The following is a 20,178-nucleotide window of genomic DNA, read 5'->3' as shown; positions in this document are numbered from 1 at the left end:
AATCCTTCTCCAAGGAAGAGGAAGGGTTTGTCCTCATCTTCATCAGTTCTGAGGAACAAGGATGCTAGTTATCAGGCAGAGAGGCCCAGTGCAACCAGCTTTGAGCCCCTTCAGAGCATGGCACCAAGGACACCAAGTTATTGAGAAACACTCCCAATTTTGAGGACTGTTCATCCTCCATAGTATCGGAGGGGGCATAGCAGCCTCCATGTTGCTGAGACCTGTGATACCCCCACTTTTGTTTGATGGCAGCCTTCAAGGAGCAGCTCATGAAGAAGTTTGAAGTACAGATGGAGCTGTATGCTTGACGCAAGGCTCCTGCTTCAACAACATTGATGCTGAGGTTCAAAGTAATCCAGCCGATACTCAAGGAGACATATCAACACTGAGGCCTTGAAATGGCTTGGAGGCTATGCCAATCACTCCAGTGTCAATCTCCAGTCCCTCAGGAGATGACGCTTCCCCAGTGCATTGACGATCCCTGGTGCCTCAGTGCTCTCAGCCCAGGCCTAACCAAGAAGTTAGCCATTTGAAGCAGAGACTGATGTCTCTTACAAAGTACTTTCACCGTCTTCTGGTGGGACAAACATACTGGTCCTGCAGGCACATTTCTGTTGGCTGAAGAGATGTGACACCAATTTTCAGGAACCAGGATCACTCTCCCTTTTAACTATAGGACAAGCTTCCAGAGAGACACACCTGACACAACGGTCTTTAACGCTTTCACTGGTATTTTAAATCTTAAACAGAAAATCAGAACATGTTACATTCCCAGTATAAGATAGCTTATTTTTAAGTTTCTCACGTTGATCCATTAATTCATTCACTTTAGCAACTTTCTATATCGGGATAGCGTCTGTGTTGCACAACCTTTCTTTCAGTGGTCTCTCTGAGCTATCTTTAAATACCTTCTGATTTAATCCACATATCTTTCATCATTTCCATTCAGAAGGGGTTTCATTGATAAGGTTCAGTCCTACATTTTCGCTCCAGCAGAAGGCTGCAAGCTGTAGTATGACGGTGCTTTTCAAACTCAGTCATAGTAGATGACGGCAGAAAAAGACCTGCATGGTCCATCCAGTCTGCCCAACAAGATAAACTCATATGTGCTACTTTTTGTGTATACCTTACCTTGATTTGTATCTGTCCTTTTCAGGGCACAGACCGTGTAAGTCTGCCCAGCACTATCCCCGCCTCCCAACCACCAGCCCCTCCTCCCACCAGCGGCTCTGGCACAGACCGTATAAGTCTGCCCAGCACTATCCCTGCCTCCCAACCACCAGCCCCTCCTCCCACCACCGGCTCTGGCACAGACTGTATAAGTCTGCCCAGCACTATCCCCGCCTCCCAACCACCAGCCCCTCCTCCCACCACCAGCTCTGGCACAGACCGTATAAGTCTGCCCAGCACTATCCCCGCCTCCCAACCACCAGCCCCTCCTCCCACCACCGGCTCTGGCACAGACTGTATAAGTCTGCCCAGCACTGTCCCTGCCTCCCAACCACCAGCCCCTCCTCCCACCACCGGCTCTGGCACAGACCGTATAAGTCTGCCCAGCACTGTCCCTGCCTCCCAACCACCAGCCCCTCCTCCCACCACCGGCTCTAGCACAGACTGTATAAGTCTGCCCAGCACTGTCCCCGCCTCCCAACCACCAGTCCCGCCTCCCACCACCGGCTCTGGCACAGACCGTATAAGTCCGCCCAGCACTGTCTCCGCCTCCCAACCACCAGTCCCGCCTCCCACCACCGGCTCTGGCACAGACCGTATAAGTTTGCCCAGCACTGTCCCCTCCTCCCAACCACCAGCCCCTCCTCCCACCACCGGCTCTGGCACAGACCGTATAAGTCTGCCCAGCACTGTCCCCGCCTCCCAACCACCAGTCCCTCCTCCCACCACCGGCTCTGGCACAGACCGTATAAGTCTGCCCAGCAATGACCCCTCCTCCCAACCACCAGCCCCTCCTCCCACCACCGGCTCTGGCACAGACCGTATAAGTCTGCCCAGCACTGTCCCCTCCTCCCAACCACCAGCCCCTCCTCCCACCACCGGCTCTGGCACAGACCGTATAAGTCTGCCCAGCACTATCCCCGCCTCCCCAGTCTCTACTAGTGCTGTCCCACTCTCACCAGTATGTAAAAGAAAATCATTTCTGGCATCCTAAACAAACTGCTGCTCTGTATCAGTTCCAATTCACAGAATACCTTCATGCTTTCTGAAACTTTGTGTCCAGGCCTTCAGCAGCCTTAAACTCTCCCGGCTGCGCCAATTACTGGCTGCATTCATCACATTCTGCAAGGTTGCAGTTTTGAAACACAACACCCTTTTCAGTCTGCCAGCATTCTGCTTTGCTCCTCGTATATAGCTTTACCTCTCAGGGTGGATGCAGGTAAAAGGGGGGGGGAAGGTCTTGCCCACATGGATTATTTTGACCAAAACCTCCCCATGACCATTGAGCAGCAGCCAAGCAATCAGAGCTTTTGCTTACAAAAAAAAAAATTCTCACCGTCTTTTATCCTATAATGTCCATCTCCTCACAAGAGGTTAATTAGGAGCTGGCTCTGGCATTCTCAGGGCTTCAGGTTCAGAGCAAGTCTTTACTTTTCTTAGGACCTTCTTCCTCCTTCTCCCCTGGGAGTGCTGTTAATGGCTGGCTTGGAACTATGGTAATTTCTGAGCCCCATCTATTCCTTCCCCCCCTCCCACAGGAGGACATCAGAGCTATTCCTAACCTCCATTAGCTACTTGGACCAGAACTAGATTTCCCAGCCTGACTACATCATTCCTTTCATGAGATGGGTTTACCTTTCCTCATTGGCCCATCTCACATATTCTGATTCATACCCTTTTGTATGAGTCCTGGCTCTGACTTTTTCGGGTAGGACTTTTGATAGCTTTCTGTTCAACTCTCTCCAGGATTTTGGGCTAGTAGTTTTCCCAAATATGGAAGTTTATGCTGCTTTGCTTCAATTTAACTTTCCAGGATTTGGCAGGGTAGCACTGTTCTCCCACTCCGTCCTCTGTCTAGGGTTTTCTGCTTCCTAGCATTTTGTTGCAGCCTTCCCTTCTCCAAGGATTCACACAGCTCCCGTATTCTTTAGAGATGGAGGAGAATCCCAGGACAGAAATGTTGTATCTTTGGAGTTCTCCTCCCCCTACTCCTCCCAGGAGGCTTTGACAATGCCTGTTCACAAAATCCTGAAGGAAGTGTGTTTGAGAATGTGGAGCCTCTTCTCCCTACTTCCTGTTAAGAGGTCAGCTGTTTCCACAGAGTCTTAAAGGCTCTGGGTTTGAGGAACTACAACTTCCTCACCATTCCATGTTGGTCTAATCCACTCTCCCAAGAGTACAAAGTCTCGCTCCTCGGTGCCTCTGGGAGGGAGGTGAGGACCTTGGAATCTTTTGGGAAGAGGTTCTTTCAGAATGCTCTGCTCACTTCCCCATAGCATCTTACCAACTTTTTATTAGCTAGTAACAAGGAAAGGGATTGTGGAAAATACATGGTCTGTGCAATCTATATTTTTGATAACATTGAGATCCTGCAAAATGGAGATTGGCATCCAGAGAATTGCCTGGCTGTGGGCCTCAGACTCAGGCTAGAGGTTCAGAAGAAGCTTGCTCACATGCTGTACCATGGAGAGAATCTCTTCAGAGATGAAGCACAGAAGTCTGCTACCCTCCTCAAGTAGCACTTGGATATTCTTAAGAACCTCTCCATGCCCACTTGTATCCCAGCCTCCTCTCCTAGAAGAGTTTATGTCAGAGGGCAACAGAGATCCTATCACTCTCATTTTCGCAATCAACTCGAGGACTTTGCTCTTATACAAGATAGCTGAGGGCCCAAAAGACCCAATCAGCTACACAGTCAAAACTAGTGATGGGGTTTTGGCTCTCTCCAGAGGAGCATTACTTCAATATCTGTAACTGTCCTAGGTGACCTTCCGGTAGGAGGAAGGCTGAAATGTTTTTGCAGCAGAATGGCCCCTTATAACCTCAGACTGGTGGGTTCTCAAAATTGTCTGGGAAGGTCGTCTGCAATTAGAAAACACTCCAACGAATTGCCAACCAAGAGCTTTAAGATCAAGATGTCAAAACATCAGGATTTGCTTCACAAGGTCTTCTCAATGCAGTTGAGCCCATCTCACTGCGGAAAAAGGGAAAGGATTTTATTCCAAGTACTTCCTGATCCAAAAAAGACATGGGCATTTCTGAGAGCCTTTAACAAGTATCTAACCAAGCAAAAGTTCAGGATGGTTTCCTTACACACCCTTATTCACATTCTACAAAAAGGGGGTTAGTTATTCTTTCTGGACTTAAAGTATATTTATACCCATATACAGATGCATCCAAGTCACAGGGGGGAAACACCACTTCTAGAGACCAACCAAATTTTAGTTTTGGCTTCAGATTCAGCACAGAAATCAACCCGAAATCCAGGTTCAGGTTTCAGCCGAAAAGGCCAATGCATTTTTGGTAGAATCCAAAACCAAAGCCCTGCCCCTCCCCTCCCCCCTCCCCAATTTAGAGGGTGAAGAACGTTTGTGCAACAAAGAGGAGAGGGACTTTGGGTCGATCATATGTAATGATCTTAAGTGGCGAAACAGGTAGAACAGAAGCATGCTTGGGTGCATACGGAGAGGAATGGCCAGTAGGAAAAAGGAGGTGTTGATGCCCCTGTATCAGACTTGGGAACATTGTGTACAATTCTGGAGACAGCACCCTCAAAAATGTATAAATGGTATGGAGTTGGTTCAGAGGGCAGCTACTAAAATGGTCAGTGGTCTTCGTCATAAAGCGTATGGGGACAGACTTAAAAATCTCAATATGTAGACTTTGGAAGAAAGACGGGAGAGGGGAGATATCATAGACATTTAAATACCTATGCGGCATAAATGCACAGGAGGCGAGTCAATTGAAAGGGAGCTCTGGAACGAGGGGGCAGAGGATGAAGGTGAAAGGGGATAGACTCAGAAGTATCTTGAGGAAATACTTCTTCATGGAAAGGGTGGTGAATTTGTGGAACGGCCTCCTGGTGGAAGTGGTAGAGATGAAAACAGTATCTGAATTCAAGAGAGCTTGGGACAAGTACATAGGATCTCTAAGGGAGTGATAGGAAGAGTAGAAGCTTGAATGGGCAGTCTGGATAGACCATATGGTCTTTTTCTGCCTACATTTTTCTGTTTCAATGTTTCACTTTTAAATAGTCAGTGAGAACATATAAACAGAATGAGTGAAAGTAAATTTGTAGATGTTATGAAAAAAAGTTGTGTGTGTGGGGGGGGGGGGGGGGGGGTTGAAATTTATGGTCTGTTTGCATCTGATGGGCACTAGAAGGCTGCTGAGATCTTTTCCTCCAACATAGAAAACTTTTGGTACACTAGTGTCGTAGATTTAGAGCACCAGCTGCTTGCTTGATTTTTCAGTTTGGTAACCGGGAGCTGGCTAGCCTAATTTGTTTTTGGATATTGATGTACTCCGAGTCCTCAAGGGCTGCCAGTGGGCTGGGGCTTTTAGGAATATGCATGACAGACATTTGTGTACAGTGGAGATAGTAGGTGTGCAATCTTTCATGCGGGATATCCTGAAAACCTGATCTGTTGGCAGCCCTCAAGGACTGGATGCAGAGGCCAAGGCCGTAACTGCTCCATTTGATTTCTTATCATTTCATCACTAGGGATGATAGCAGAGGAGTACAATGCTTTTTTCTACTCCCTCGTATCTCAAGACACTCAAGAAATGGCATACTCGACCAAACGACAGAGATTTCTGGTTGATCAAGGTTATAGCTTCAAGGTAAAAAACAATTTGAGTGCATTATGCTTTCCAAAAGGGGATTAATTTCTGTCTATCTGCCATTGTCTATATGTACAGTAACTCTCCATAAAAGCTACATAAATTCACCAAATTTGGCATGAAGGAAGAAAATGTCAGTTTTCTTTGGACAAATGTGAAATCTGGTAATACTGAATCAGTGTTTTCAGAGAGCCATATTGCCCCAAAACACCTGTACTGTTTACTATGGGAACCTGTTAAAAGCTGTAGGACACTGGCTACTACTCTGTTCCTGCTGGACTTACGATCTAAGTATTTTGGGGTTTTTTTTGTACCTGGAGCAATGGAGAGTTAAGTGATTTGCCCAGGGTCTCAAGGAGCTGCAGTGGGAATTGAACCCAGTTCCCCAGGTTCTCGGGCCACTGCACTAACCATTAGACTACCACACTGTTATTAGGTTACTCCTCAAATGAAGCAGCAGCTAAAGAATAGTGTAAAAAAAAAAAAGTCACCTTTCACATACTTCCAGAGCCTGCTCTCCCATATGCACTAACCCACACCTATCTCACATAAACCTCCACACCACCATCTCAATACCTCCGACTCCTTCATGAGGGGAAGGGGGGGGGGGGAGAAGAAAATATGAATCAAAACAGAGTTTTGTTAGTCCACTCTTAAGGTTATCAATAGAAATCAAACAAAATAAAACATGGAAAAGAAAATAAGATGATACCTTTTTTATTGGACATAACTTAATATGTTTCTTGATTAGCTTTCGAAGGTTGCCCTTCTTCCTCAGATCGGAAATAAGCAAATGTGCTAGCTGACAGTGTATATAAGTGAAAACATTCAAGCATTACTATGACAGTAAAATAGATACCATTGGAGATTCTACATGGAATGTTGCTACTATTGGAGATTCTACATGGAATGTTGCTATTCCACTAGCAACATTCCATGTAGAAGGCTGCGCAGGAAGTATGATATGCTTTGATGTCCCCATGCATACTTCCTACCCACCCCCCTCCTCCCACCCTGTCATAGTAATGCTTGAATGTTTTCACTTATATACACTGTCAGCTAGCACATTTGCTTATTTCCGATCTGACGAAGAAGGGCAACCTTCGAAAGCTAATCAAGAAATGTATTAAGTTATGTCCAATAAAAAAAGGTATCATCTTATTTTCTTTTCCATGTTTTATTTTGTTTGATTTCTATTGATAACCAAAGCATTAAAAGAAATCAATATATCTGACTAAGTTATGGATAATTTGCTATCTAACTAAAGCAGGATTGTTTTAACCTTGGTTTAGTAGAAGAGAGGGGTTTATCAGATGATATTGAATGTCCATGTATGGTCTGGGATGTCCGTGGTTCCTTCCACACACATAATTTTGCAAAGTCTGGACCTAGCCCCTCCAAACTTTGAGTGGAAGAAAGTATTTGGTAGATGACAGACTTTTCCATGTCATAAAATACGTAAGTGATTTGGGTATGCAAGGGTGAGGACAAATTCACACTTCCTATTAGAAATGCATGGAAGGTTTTGCACCAGGGCCATCAAGACTGTTCCACCTTGTTTTGCCTAGGTGATTACAAAGCTTGCAGGAATGGAAGAGGAAGAGCTCGCTTTCTCAACTAAAAAAGACCAGCAGCAACTTCTCCAGAAAGTGCTAGCAGCATCTGACCTGGATGCTGAAGAGGAGGTGGTGGCAGGAGAATCTGGTCTAAAGTCTTCGACTCAAGTAAGAGGACAACTTTTTATTTTTTGGACTGTGCAGAATGTCATTCACACACACACAGTGAAATCCAGACAAGTGTACGGAAAAACTACACACTGGGAGAGCAGGACAGAAATTTTTTAAGTACTTGAAGGTTCTTGCCGATCTCCACAGAGCTTTCTTTAAATTTGGGGTTGGTGGACCCAAGTGCTCTTTACTTTGTGCCTCCTTTGAAGCAAACGAGAACTATACTTATTAAAATACTAGTAAAAGAGTACCGTTTGTGGACCAAATGAAACGGGCGCTAGCAAGGTTTTCCTCCCCAACACCCCTCCCTTCTCCCTGCCTCCCTACGTACCTACCAACCCCTTGGTCGTTCAGACGCCATTGCTCCACGCACCGTACGCCGTTGCTACGCCCTCGACGTCATCACGTTTGGTGCGAGGGCGGGGCCCGGCGATTTTGGTGGCTTCACCACCACGAAGCTTCGAACCTGTGCTGAAGGAAGTGACGTCAGTGTCTTCAGAACGTTGAGGGTGAGTTTTATTATATAGGATGCTTAGGGATGAAATCCCCATACATTCTATACTTTCCCCACATGATTTTTGTTTTTGTTACATTTGTACCCTGCGCTTTCCCACTCATGGCAGGCTCAATGCGGCTTACATGGGGCAATGGAGGGTTAAGTGACTTGCCCAGAGTCCCACTAGCAACATTCCATGTAGAAGTCGGCCCTTGCATGATCACCAATGTGGCCGCGCAGGCTTCTGCTTCTGTGAGTCTGACGTCCTGCACGTACGTGCAGGACGTCAGACTCACAGAAACAGAAGCCTGCGCAGCCTTCTACATGAAATGTTGCTAGTGGAATAGCAACATTCCATGTAGAATCTCCAATAGTATCTATTTTATTTTTGTTACATTTGTACCCTGCGCTTTCCCACTCATGGCAGGCTCAATGCGGCTTACATGGGGCAATGAAGGGTTAAGTCACTTGCCCAGAGTCACAAGGATCTGCCTGTGCCTGAAGTGGGAATCGAACTCAGTTCCTCAGGACCAAAGTCCACCACCCTAACCACTAGGCCACTCCTCCACTGTTGCCACTATTTGAGATTCTATATGAAATGTTGCTATTCCACGTAGAAGTCGGCCCTTGCGGATCACCAATGTGGCCGCGCAGGCTTCTGCTTCTGTGAGTCTGACGTCCTGCATGTAGAATCTCCAATAGTATCTATTTTATTTTTGTTACATTTGTACCCTGCGCTTTCCCACTCATGGCAGGCTCAATGCGGCTTACATGGGGCAATGGAGGGTTAAGTGACTTGCCCAGAGTCACAAGGAGCTGCCTGTGCCTGAAGTGGGAATCCAACTCAGTTCCTCAGTTCCCCAGGACCAAAGTCCACCACCCTAACCACTAGGCCACTCCTCCACATTTTGCTTTTGGGAGGGCCATTTTGAAAACACTGCTTCATATGGGATGCCCCTAAGAAAATGCACATTCTGGCCTTGGAGAAATGGAGCCACTTGGGAGAGAAATTCACCTCTATGTGCATAGGTGGTCTACAGTAACAAATCATAGGTAACTGATTTAGTAACACTACCTGACCCCTGAGGTAGAAGTTAAAGGTAATAGAGATTTTAAAGGCATTTGCTAGAGGGGCTGCAGGAGATAGGGATATACGAACACCTCTGGGGGGGGGGGGGGGAAGTGTGCATGAGCGTAGAATTTCTGGGATCTACTGAAGAGGGTGGACTGGGTTGGATTTGAGGGTGGAGGGGTTGTGGACAAGCAGGAACATAGAGAGACTCTGTACAGTTGGCATGCAGAGGGATCCTGGCAGATAAGATGGCCTTTCTGCATCAGTGGAGAGCAGTGTAGGGACAGCCTAGAACAGTGGGAAGGAAACTTTGGGAAATTAGAGAGATGTGATTAGATCAGAAGTGAACTTAGGGGTTGGACTGACCAGTACCCCCAAATATGGAAACCAGGGATCGGATGGTGGTCTGTGTTTGAAGATCTTGATTTTATGAAGCACAAATGTGGTAGTTTACCAGAAGAGGGTTGGGAGGTGGGTGGAGGGAGACTGAAATAAACAGTATTCTGGCCTAGAGGATTAGGGGAAGTTAAAAACTAAGAGAGAATGAAATTCAAGGCGAGGTAACAAAAGAATATAAACCGATACATAATCAGGATGTAACAAGAGAAGAACTTTATTTGACTACCTAATCCTCTCTGTCACCTCCTTTTAACTATGTATTTCTCTTTTCCGGAATTGGTGATCACCATTACGGAACAATTGTAAGCCACATTGAGCCTGCAAATAGGTGGGGAAATGTGGGATACAAATGCTACAAACAAATAAATACAATTAGACAGCTGAAGAAAACGTCTTGCAAGGTTCCGCGTTAGGAGTTACGGATCAAGAAAGGGATCTGGGTGTCGTCGTCGATGATACGCTGAAACCTTCTGCTCAGTGTGCTGCTGCGGCTAGGAAAGCGAATAGAATGTTGGGTGTTATTAGGAAGGGTATGGAGTCCAGGTGTGCGGATGTTATAATGCCGTTGTGTCGCTCCATGGTGCGACCGCACCTGGAGTATTGTGTTCAGTACTGGTCTCCGTATCTCAAAAAAGATATAGTAGAATTGGAAAAGGTACAGCGAAGGGCGACGAAAATGATAGTGGGGATGGGACGACTTTCCTATGAAGAGAGGCTGAGAAGGCTAGGGCTTTTCAGCTTGGAGAAGAGACGGCTGAGGGGAGATATGATAGAAGTGTATAAAATAATGAGTGGAATAGATCGGGTGGATGTGAAGCGACTGTTCACGCTATCCAAAAATACTAGGACTAGAGGGCATGAGTTGAAGCTACAGTGTGGTAAATTTAAAACGAATCGGAGAAAATGTTTCTTCACCCAACGTGTAATTAGACTCTGGAATTCGTTGCCGGAGAACGTGGTACGGGCGGTTAGCTTGACGGAGTTTAAAAAGGGGTTAGATAGATTCCTAAAGGACAAGTCCATAGACCGCTATTAAATGGACTTGGAAAAATTCCGCATTTTTAGGTATAACTTGTCTGGAATGTTTTTACGTTTGGGGAGCGTGCCAGGTGCCCTTGACCTGGATTGGCCACTGTCGGTGACAGGATGCTGGGCTAGATGGACCTTTGGTCTTTCCCAGTATGGCACTACTTATGTACTTATGTACTTATGTAAACTAAACAAAATAAATCAGCTATTAAAATTAGAAAAAAAATATATGTTTTTAAAACTTTCTGAAAAGCTAATAAATTCAGTATAGAACATAACTACTGGTAAACTGTTCCAAAGATGAATAGCAGAAAACAGAAATGATCCCGAAACAGGGAGAGCTGGGTGGATGAGAGTCAGGGCAGCACTTTACAAAACCAGAACACTGCATCAATGATCTTATGGTAAGAATACTAAAAGGAAATTTTAAGACAGGAACATGAGACCTTTAAAGTCAAAATGATTAAATATTTTGACACCCACCAATACTACTACTACTACTATTTAGCATTTCTATAGCGCTACAAGGCCTACGCAGCGCTGCACAAACATAGAAGAAAGACAGTCCCTGCTCAAAGAGCTATGTAATAAAAGTGAGCCAAGTATAGGACAATCAAGCCATTGTGACATCACTGATGAGGTTGGCTCTTATTGGTGGCCTGAGGCATTATGACATCACAATATTAGCTCTGGTTACAAGAGACTACTACTACTACTATTTAGCATTTCTATAGCGCTACAAGGCGTATGCAGCGCTGCACAAACATAGAAGAAAGACAGTCCCTGCTCAAAGAGCTATGTAATAAAAGTGAGCCAAGTATAGGACAATCAAGCCATTGTGACATCACTGATGAGGTTGGCTCTTATTGGTGGCCTGAGGCATTATGACATCACAATATTAGCTCTGGTTACAAGAGACTACTACTACTACTATTTACCATTTCTATAGCGCTACAAGGCATACGCAGCGCTGCACAAACATAGAAGAAAGACAGTCCCTGCTCAAAGAGCTTACAATCTAATAGACAAAAAATAAAGTAAGCAAATCAAATCAATTAATGTGAACGGGAAGGAAGAGAGGAGGGTAGGTGGAGGCGAGTGGTTACAAGTGGTTACGAGTCAAAAGCAATGTTAAAGAGGTGGGCTTTCAGTCTAGATTTAAAGGTGGCCAAGGATGGGGCAAGACGTAGGGGCTCAGGAAGTTTATTCCAGGCGTAGGGTGCAGCGAGACAGAAGGCGCGAAGTCTGGAGTTGGCAGTAGTGGAGAAGGGAACAGATAAGAAGGATTTATCCATGGAGCGGAGTGCACGGGAAGGGGTGTAGGGAAGGACGAGTGTGGAGAGATACTGGGGAGCAGCAGAGTGAGTACATTTATAGGTTAGTAGATGAAGTTTGAACAGGATGCGAAAACGGATAGGGAGCCAGTGAAGGGTCTTGAGGAGAGGGGTAGTATGAGTAAAGCGACCCTGGCGGAAGTAGTAGTAGTAGGAATGCTTTTGTGTTTCACTTATATCCTATATAATAATTTGCACCTCCAACGTTCTACGTCTGGATGCCTGGGTTCGTAACATAATTCCCATTGCTCCACCCTTGCGTCTGAACATAATGACATCAGAGGGTGGATCAATGAGAGGGAAGGGAAACCAGCACCAGCCAGCCACAGAACGTTGGAGGTGAGGATACAATGGGGAGAAATTTGCCCCCCTCCCTCCCTCCCCCCTGTCCTCTGAGGTCCAGGCCCCTCCTCTCCTCCGAGTTCCAGGCCCCCCCTCTCCTCCGAGTTCCAGGCCCCCCTCCCTCCTGCCCTTCCGGAAACAGGAAATAAGGGCGGGACCAGAGGCAGAGCTGAGATAGAAAGGAGGGCAGGCTGAAGCGCCGTGCCCTGCTGCTGCCGGACCATGAGGTAAGAACTTTTTAACTCTGGGCGGCACGCAGGAAGGCGAGGGGCAGGCAGAGGACTGGGAGAAGAGGGCGGGCAACGCAGGTCGGGCTGCCACTCAGGGGAGAGAGAGAGGGGGAGGAAGGTGCGGGGGTCTGGAACTCGGAGGAGAGGGGGGCATGGAACTCGGAGGAGAGGGAAGGAGGGAGGGGGCATGGAACTCGGAGGGTAGGAGAGGGAGGGAGGGCGGGGGCATGGAACTCAGAGAAGAGAGAGGGGGCCTGGAAATCGTAGGAGAGGGAGGGGACCTGGAACTCAGATGAGAGGGAGAAGAGGGGGGCCAGGAACTAGGAGGGAGGGGCCCTGGAACTCGGAGGAGAGGGAGGATGGGGGCCTGGAACTCAGAGGAGAGGGAGGGTGGGGGCCTAGAACTTGGAGGAGACAGGGGGGCCTGGAACTCGGAGGAGAAAGAGGGAGGGAGGGAGGCCTGGAACTCAGAGGGGAGTCTGGAACTCAGAGGAGAGGGGGGCCTGGAACTCGGAGGAGAAAGAGGGAGGGACGGAGGCCTGGAACTCAGAGGAGAGGGGGGGGGGGCCCTGGAACTCAGATGAGAGGGGGGAGGGAGGGGGCCAAGCTGGAACTCGGAGGATAACCTTGCTAGCGCCTGTTTCATTTGTGTGAGAAACGGGCATGTTTTTACTAGTATTCTGATATTTTCAACATTTGCTTATTTCCATTCTGAAGAAGGGTTACCTTCAAAAGCTAATCAAAAGAATGCATTAAGTTAGTCCAACAAAAAAGTATCATCTTATTTTCTTTTCTGCGTTTTGATTTATTTCTATTTATTACCTGAAACAGTAAACAAATCAGTTTACGTTTAGCTGTTCTACACCACTCAGTATTTTGTAGACTTCTATTATATCCCCCTCGGCCATCTCTATTCGAAGCTGACGAGTCCTGTTAGGCAGTCTAGTGATTTGACAGCATGAAAGCCAATGACATCAGAGGAGAAGTGTCAGTATTTTTGAAAACATTCAAAATCACAATTGTCATTTTATAATATGTGAGAGAACTGGGATCAGTGATTTGCTAAGATTTTGCATTCTACTACTAATCATTTCTATAGCGCTACTGCAGCGCTGTACACTTGAACATGAAGAGACAGTCCCTGCTCGACAGAGCTTACAATCTTATAAGGACATACAAACAGGACAAATAAGAGATAAGGACAAAGAGTAGCAAGATTCCGGAATCCCAAAGAGTAGCAAGATTCTGTGTAGAATTCTAAAGAGTAGCAAGATTCCGGAATCCCAAAGACTACTACTACTACTTATCATTTCTATAGCGCTACTAGACGTACGCAGCGCTGTACACTTGAACATGAAGAGACATTCTGCTTTAAGCAATCTAGGTAACATGACTGACAGATTTGTTGGAGGGTTAGACTATGGGACAGTTAGAGAAAATATTTTGATCTCTCTGACTTGCCAGACATTTCACGTGCAGTAATGCTTGATCTCCTGTTACACAATTCAGAACATGTTGGTTTATGCAAAGCCAGGTTGCCCAGATACCTAAAAATCAGTCCCTTGCCACTTGCATTCAGTGCAAGTCCAGGTTGAGAAATTATTGTAAATATAAAGCACCTGGTGCACTGAGGAGCCACTGCTGCCGCTAATATCGAGTGACCAACCCAAAAGAAGGTGCCTGCCACCAGTGGGCCCTGGCTGAAGATCTGCTTTCCTGAGCCTCTTCCTGTACCATGATGCTAACGGGGGAAAAGGAAGAGATGAGAATGTCTGCTTGTAAGATGGAAACACTTCTGGGAGGGAGTGTGAAAAGTAGGGAGAGCAAAAAAAGAAAAGTACAAATAAAGGCAAAGAAGCAAAAAAAACTATAGGTAATATTAAAAGCAAAATTTGGGGAGAAGAGAAAAAAATTCCTTGGCTTCTAAAAATTGTAGGCTGGTGTTCTAAGAGGCCCTTTACTAAAGGGCTTGTTAAGCACTTAATGCATAGAAACAGGCTGTTGCATGACCAAATTAAGAGGGTTTGCAGTCGTTTCTACATGTTAAGTTGCACATTACTAAATTTTTCTGTCGGGGGTGTGACATGGTGCGACCGCACCTCGAATATTGTGTTCAATTCTGGTCGCCGCATCTCAAAAAAGATATGGTGGAATTAGGTGCAGAGAAGGGCAACGAAAATGATAAAGGGGATGGGACGACTTCCCTATGAGGAAAGGCTAAAGCGGCTAGGGCTCTTCAGCTTGGAGAAAAGGCGGCTGAGGGGAGATATGATAGAGGTCTATAAAATAATGAGTGGAGTTGAACGGGTAGATGTGAAGCGTCTGTTTACGCTTTCCAAAAATACTAGGACTAGGGGGCATGCGATGAAGCTACAATGTAGTCAATTTAAAACAAATCGGAGAAACGTTTTCTTCATTCAATGTGTAATTAAACTCTGGAATTCGTTGCCAGAGAATGTGATAAAGGCGGTTAGCTTAGCGGAGTTTAAAAAAAGGTTTGGACGGCTTCCTAAAGGAAAATCCACTATTTCTGGGATAAGCAGTATAAAATGTTTTGTACATTTTTGGGATCTTGCCAGGTATTTGTGACCTGGATTGGCCACTGTTGGAAACAGGATGGTGGGCTCGATGGACCTTTGGTCTGTCCCAGTATGGCAATACTTATGGGCGGAGAATGGTCACGGAAGCAAGCATTAGCCTACTAGTGTGTTACTGTTCACTAGCTGTTTAACACAGAGTTAACACGAGACCACCTTTCACCTCCTAAATAGGAGGCGTTAAGTTGCTTCCACATTAACTGGGAACAGGTACAGTACCGCGCATTAATCTGAATATTAAACCATAACCTGCGTTACTACATATTAAGCCCAAACCTTAATGTGCTTTTTGTGTTTTCTAACTGCTTTACCAACTCCTGTATTTACCATTTGTTTCCTTTTCACAGGTGGCTCGTCGTTTTGGTACCATGAGTTCCATGTCTGGGGCAGATGACACAGTTTATATGGAGTACCAAGCCCCTCGCTCCAAGAGCTCTACTTCAAAACACATCCATCCACTTTTCAAACGCTTCAGGAAATGAGCTCTACAGCTGTGACATGGCTTTATATTCTGAGAGAGACATGAGTTCAGTGGCCGTATAGATTCAGGGCATAAATGTTATCTAGGTCCCCTGGGCCTTTTTGCTTTGTGTCCTGAGATGGTTCTGTCAGTGTAGATAAGAGAAGAACAAGATTTGTTAACGAAAGAATGAACCCTTTTTCACTGCCGTGAAGAGGAGTGTTCCTGATACTACGTGTATCTGTTCCACGGTTTATGAATGACATTCAAAGGTAGTAATACCTACATTTTTATAAGAAGAATGTGAGTTTTAAGGACAAGTTTTATTTAACTTGCAAGATGGAAGAACTGAAAATACTGTTGCTTGACCAGATATTTCTTATTGATGATCTATTATTGATCAAGTCAAATATTTAAACAAAATTCAATAAAATATTTTGTAGAAATCTGGTTGGTTAAAGAAAGTGCAGCATGTTTTTTATTTATTTATTTATTTATTTATAATTTTTAATATTACATTCCAAGCAATACACGCTTGTCCAGAAAGTGGTTAATTAAAGAAACAAATTAACAATAAAAAGAAATAAGAAGAAAAAGGGAGTGGACCATAATCCCTCCCTTAATATATTTTAATCCACTAAAGTCCACAAATAGGATTCAAGATTTACGACTTGGAGGAATAATTAATAATAATATTAACAAGATTAACAATGTAGAAGAAAAAAAAGAGCAAACGTAGAGCAGCAAGGAATACATTCTCTCTCAGGACACTTGAGTCTCTCTTTCAATTCTCTTAGTCGCTAAGAATTCGATAAGGTGTTTAGGTTCAAAGAAAACATATTTAATAGATTGAAATCTAACTATGCATTTACATGGGTAATGCAAAAAGAAAGATGCACCCATCTGTTGTACTCCAGGTCTACTTAGAAGAAATTGACGCCTTCTTTTTTGAGTCTCTCTTGTCACGTCTGGAAATATTCTAACTTTTAAACCATAAAAGTCTTTATTTCTGTTTTTAAAGAAAAGTCTCATCACCCATTCCTTATCGGGTGCCAGAACCACCGTGGCAATTAAAGTAGAAGAAATAACTTTTTCAGAGTCCGAAGACTCTAACAATGCTGATACATCCAGAGGTGATTCTGAGATCCGATCTTCTGGTATTTTCACCGGGAGATAATATATTCGTAGAAAAGGTGGTATTGCTTCCACTGGAATTTGAAGTATATCTTTAATATATTTTAATAACATTTCTTTTGATGATATTGATCTTATTCTTGGAAAATTGATAAATCTAAGGTTTTTACTTCTTTGATTATTTTCTAATACTTCAATTTTCCTACGCAGATTCGTCAAATCTTTGATCATCGTCATTTGAGTATCTTGAGTCTTTTTTTCCATTTGGTCGATATTTTTTATTTTCTCATCCAACACCTTAACTTCAGTTTTTATTTTACTTGTATCTTCCGTTAAAGTTTGAATTTTTAATTCCAACTGATTAATTTGAGGACATAGCGCCTTGCCAAAAGAGGCAATCAAGGCCCACAATGAATCGAGAGTTACTTCAGATGGTTTTTCTAAAGAAGCAAACATTTGCATGGGTATATTAGTATAAGAAGTACTTATCTCAGTTCTCGCAGCTAAGGATTCCCCCGATAATAAAGATGTTTGTCTCGCAGCGGTTCTAGCCTCCGCTCCTGCGGGGCTCTCCAAGTCAACCCCGAGTTGTTCCCGTGTCTCCAGTCTATCGGAATTTCCCATAATAGACGCCGTCATGGGGGTGCTTGCACGCTGCGGTTGCGGGGGTGGTGTCCTCTGATCTGGGCTCAAAGTTGTTTCAAACACAAGCGTCGGATCCAGGCCTCCAACTGCTCCAGCCGGCGTCAGCGTGCCGCTCACAGATCTCGTTCCTTGCACATTCTGGACGAAAGAATCCATAGGTCCGATCACAGGGACTGCCTGTCGGCCAGAAGACACTGCGCTGGCCGATTTGCCCCTTCGCTTAGGCATAGCGAAGGCTAGGATGAACTCGCCGAGAACTGCGCTTCTACGTGTTTGCTCTAAGCGGCCATCTTGAATCCGTATCAAAGTGCAGCATGTTTTGAGATACTGTAACATTGTTTTGTGTTACAAGTTTTAGCACATCTCCGAAAGGTTCATCAAATGTGTCTTGGGGGGGGGGGGGGGACAGAGATTGTTTAGGACAGCTGTCTAATGCAAGCTGGATGAACAGGACGGAAAGCCTTCCCAGAAGAGCATAATATAGAATTTATGCTAGCATAATTACAATTTATAAAATGCCGAAATATTCAGACCCTATATTTACTACAAATAATAGTATGACTTAGAAATAGAAAGCATTATGGGATCAATACATATGTGGCATAAATGCACAGGAGACGAGCCTCTTTCAGTTGAAAGGAAACTCTAGACTAAGGGGGCATAAGATGAAGGCGAAAGGGGATGAACTCAGAAGTAACCTGAGGAAATACTTCTTCATGGAAAGGGTGGTGAATTTGTGGAACAGCCTCCTGGTGGATGTGGTGGAGACAAAAACGGTACCTGAATTCAAGAGAGCTTGGGACAAGTACATAGGATCTCTAAGGGAGTGATAGGGAGAGTAGATGGCATGGATGGGCAGACTGGATAGACCACACCTTAATTTTTCTCTGTTTCTAAAAAGCACCCAAAATCTAGACGCTAAGCTAGTATTCTGTAACAGCAGATCTGTTCACCTAATCTGTTTTACGTGCCACCATTTACAGGATTCTTGCTCTATGCCAGGTGTAAATGGCTGCTTAATTGACAGCACATTGTTAAATATTCAGAATGCCATGACCTGCCCCTCCCATGTGAACTCCCCTTTGCGGTAATGCACGAGAACGCTTAGGTGACAAGTTATAGAATAGCACCTAAGTGCACTTAGGCGCTTAACTGCCATTTCACTCGTGTTTTGGTGCTCAACTTCCGTGTGAGCGCCTAAAGTTAGGCGCCCTATATAAAACTAGGGGGAATATGTAAACCATTAAATCACTAGAATGGTATGGGATTTGTGTTACAAGACGTATGAGGAGAGATTTGCGGACCTGAACATGTATACTCTGGAGGAAGGGAGAAACAGGGGTGATATGATACAGACGTTCAAATATTTGAAAGGTATTAATCTGCAAACAAACCTTTTCCGGAGATGCGAAGGCAGTAGAACAAGAGGACATGAAATGAGATTGAAGGGGGGCAGACTCAAGAAAAATGTCAGGAAGTATTTTTTCACAGAGAGAGTAGTGGATGCTTGGAATGCCCTCCCGCGGGAGGTGGTGGAAACAAAAACGGTAATGGAATTCAAACATGCGTGGGATAAACATAAAGGAATCCTGTTCAGAAGGAATGGATCCTAAGGAACTTAGCCAAGATTGGGTGGCAGAACCGGTGGCGGGAGGTGGAGATGGTGCTGGGCAGACTTATACGGTCTGTGCCAGAGCCGGTGGTAGGAGGCGGGACTGGTGGTTGGGAGGCGGGGATAGTGCTGGGCAGACTTATACGGTCTGTGCCAGAACCGGTGGTGGGAGGCGGGGCTGGTGGTTGGGAGGCGGGGATAGTGCTGGGCAGACTTATACAGTCTGTGCCAGAACCAGTGGTGGGAGGCGGGGCTGGTGGTTGGGAGGCAGGGATAGTGCTGGGCAGACTTATACAGTCTGTGCCAGAACCAGTGGTGGGAGGCGGGGCTGCTGGTTGGGAGGCAGGGATAGTGCCGGGCAGACTTATACGGTCTGTGCCAGAACCGGTGGTGGGAGGCGGGGATAGTGCTGGGCAGACTTATACGGTCTGTGCCAGAGCCGCTGGTGGGAGGCGGGGCTGGTGGTTGGGAGGCGGGGATAGTGCTGGGCAGACTTATACGGTCTGTGCCCTGAAGAGCACAGGTACAAATCAAGGTAGAGTATACACAAAAAGTAGCACATATGAGTTTATCTTGTTGGGCAGACTGGATGGACCATGAAGGTCTTTTTCTGCCGTCATCTACTATGTTACTATGTAGACAAACACCAGAAGGAGAAACACAACCAAAATTAGGGGGGATCGTGGATTTTTAGTTTTAAAGGATCACACTTTATTATGACTGCTGCTTAAAAAAAAAAGAAAAAACGCTGATACACCTATTGAACATACAGGGTAGCTCCAAAAGTCCACGTTAATTTGTTTGTTTTGATCTTTCTCTAAGGACAAGCAGTCTGTCAGTATTCTCACATCTGGGTGATGTCATATGATGGAGCCCGTTGTGAACGCTGGCTAGTGTATATAGCTATGAGAACATTCTAGCAGCGTCACTGTACATGTGTGCTTTCTCGCCTGACACACAAGCACAGGTTTCTTAGTCTGGTTTTTTTTTCTACAGGGCTGAGAGGTCACAGCGTGTATTAACAGATATTTTTCAGTACCTTCCTGCGTGGAATTTTCCTTCATTTTCTCTCATTTTCTTCATAATTTTTAGTTTCAGTATCTTCCCCTTTATTTTCTCTAAAGATTTCAAAGCAGGGAGCACGGGTGTACGAACGGAAGGGACCGGGCAGGTGAGCCACACCTCACAAAAAAAAGCACTGGGTATTTCAATACTTTATGCTGACTATATAGTTTGCAGTTGCTTCCTTAGATTATTCAATTTTATCTAATTCTGAATATTTATATAACCTGCTTAATCCCTAAGTAG

At 45.1% G+C, this 20,178-nt stretch overlaps 1 protein-coding gene across 1 annotated transcript in view; it reads left to right on the top strand.

Moving 5' to 3' along the window:
* LOC115474763 (general transcription and DNA repair factor IIH helicase subunit XPB-like) overlaps nt 1-15,917 on the top strand; it is a 95,180-nt gene extending 79,263 nt beyond the window's left edge. The window contains exons 13-15 of the mRNA XM_030210415.1: nt 5,675-5,793; nt 7,362-7,517; nt 15,367-15,917. Of these exons, the coding sequence (XP_030066275.1) occupies nt 5,675-5,793; nt 7,362-7,517; nt 15,367-15,501 (410 nt within the window). The 3' untranslated portion in view covers nt 15,502-15,917. The remainder of the gene's footprint in view (nt 1-5,674; nt 5,794-7,361; nt 7,518-15,366) is intronic.
* Nucleotides 15,918-20,178: the final 4,261 nt, after the last annotated feature.

This window comes from Microcaecilia unicolor, chromosome 7, assembly GCF_901765095.1.
Source record: "Microcaecilia unicolor chromosome 7, aMicUni1.1, whole genome shotgun sequence".
In the NCBI taxonomy this organism is placed as follows: Eukaryota; Metazoa; Chordata; class Amphibia; order Gymnophiona; family Siphonopidae; genus Microcaecilia; species Microcaecilia unicolor.
Note: the sequence above shows the minus strand (reverse complement) of the source record. Positions and strands in the feature narration are given on the sequence as shown.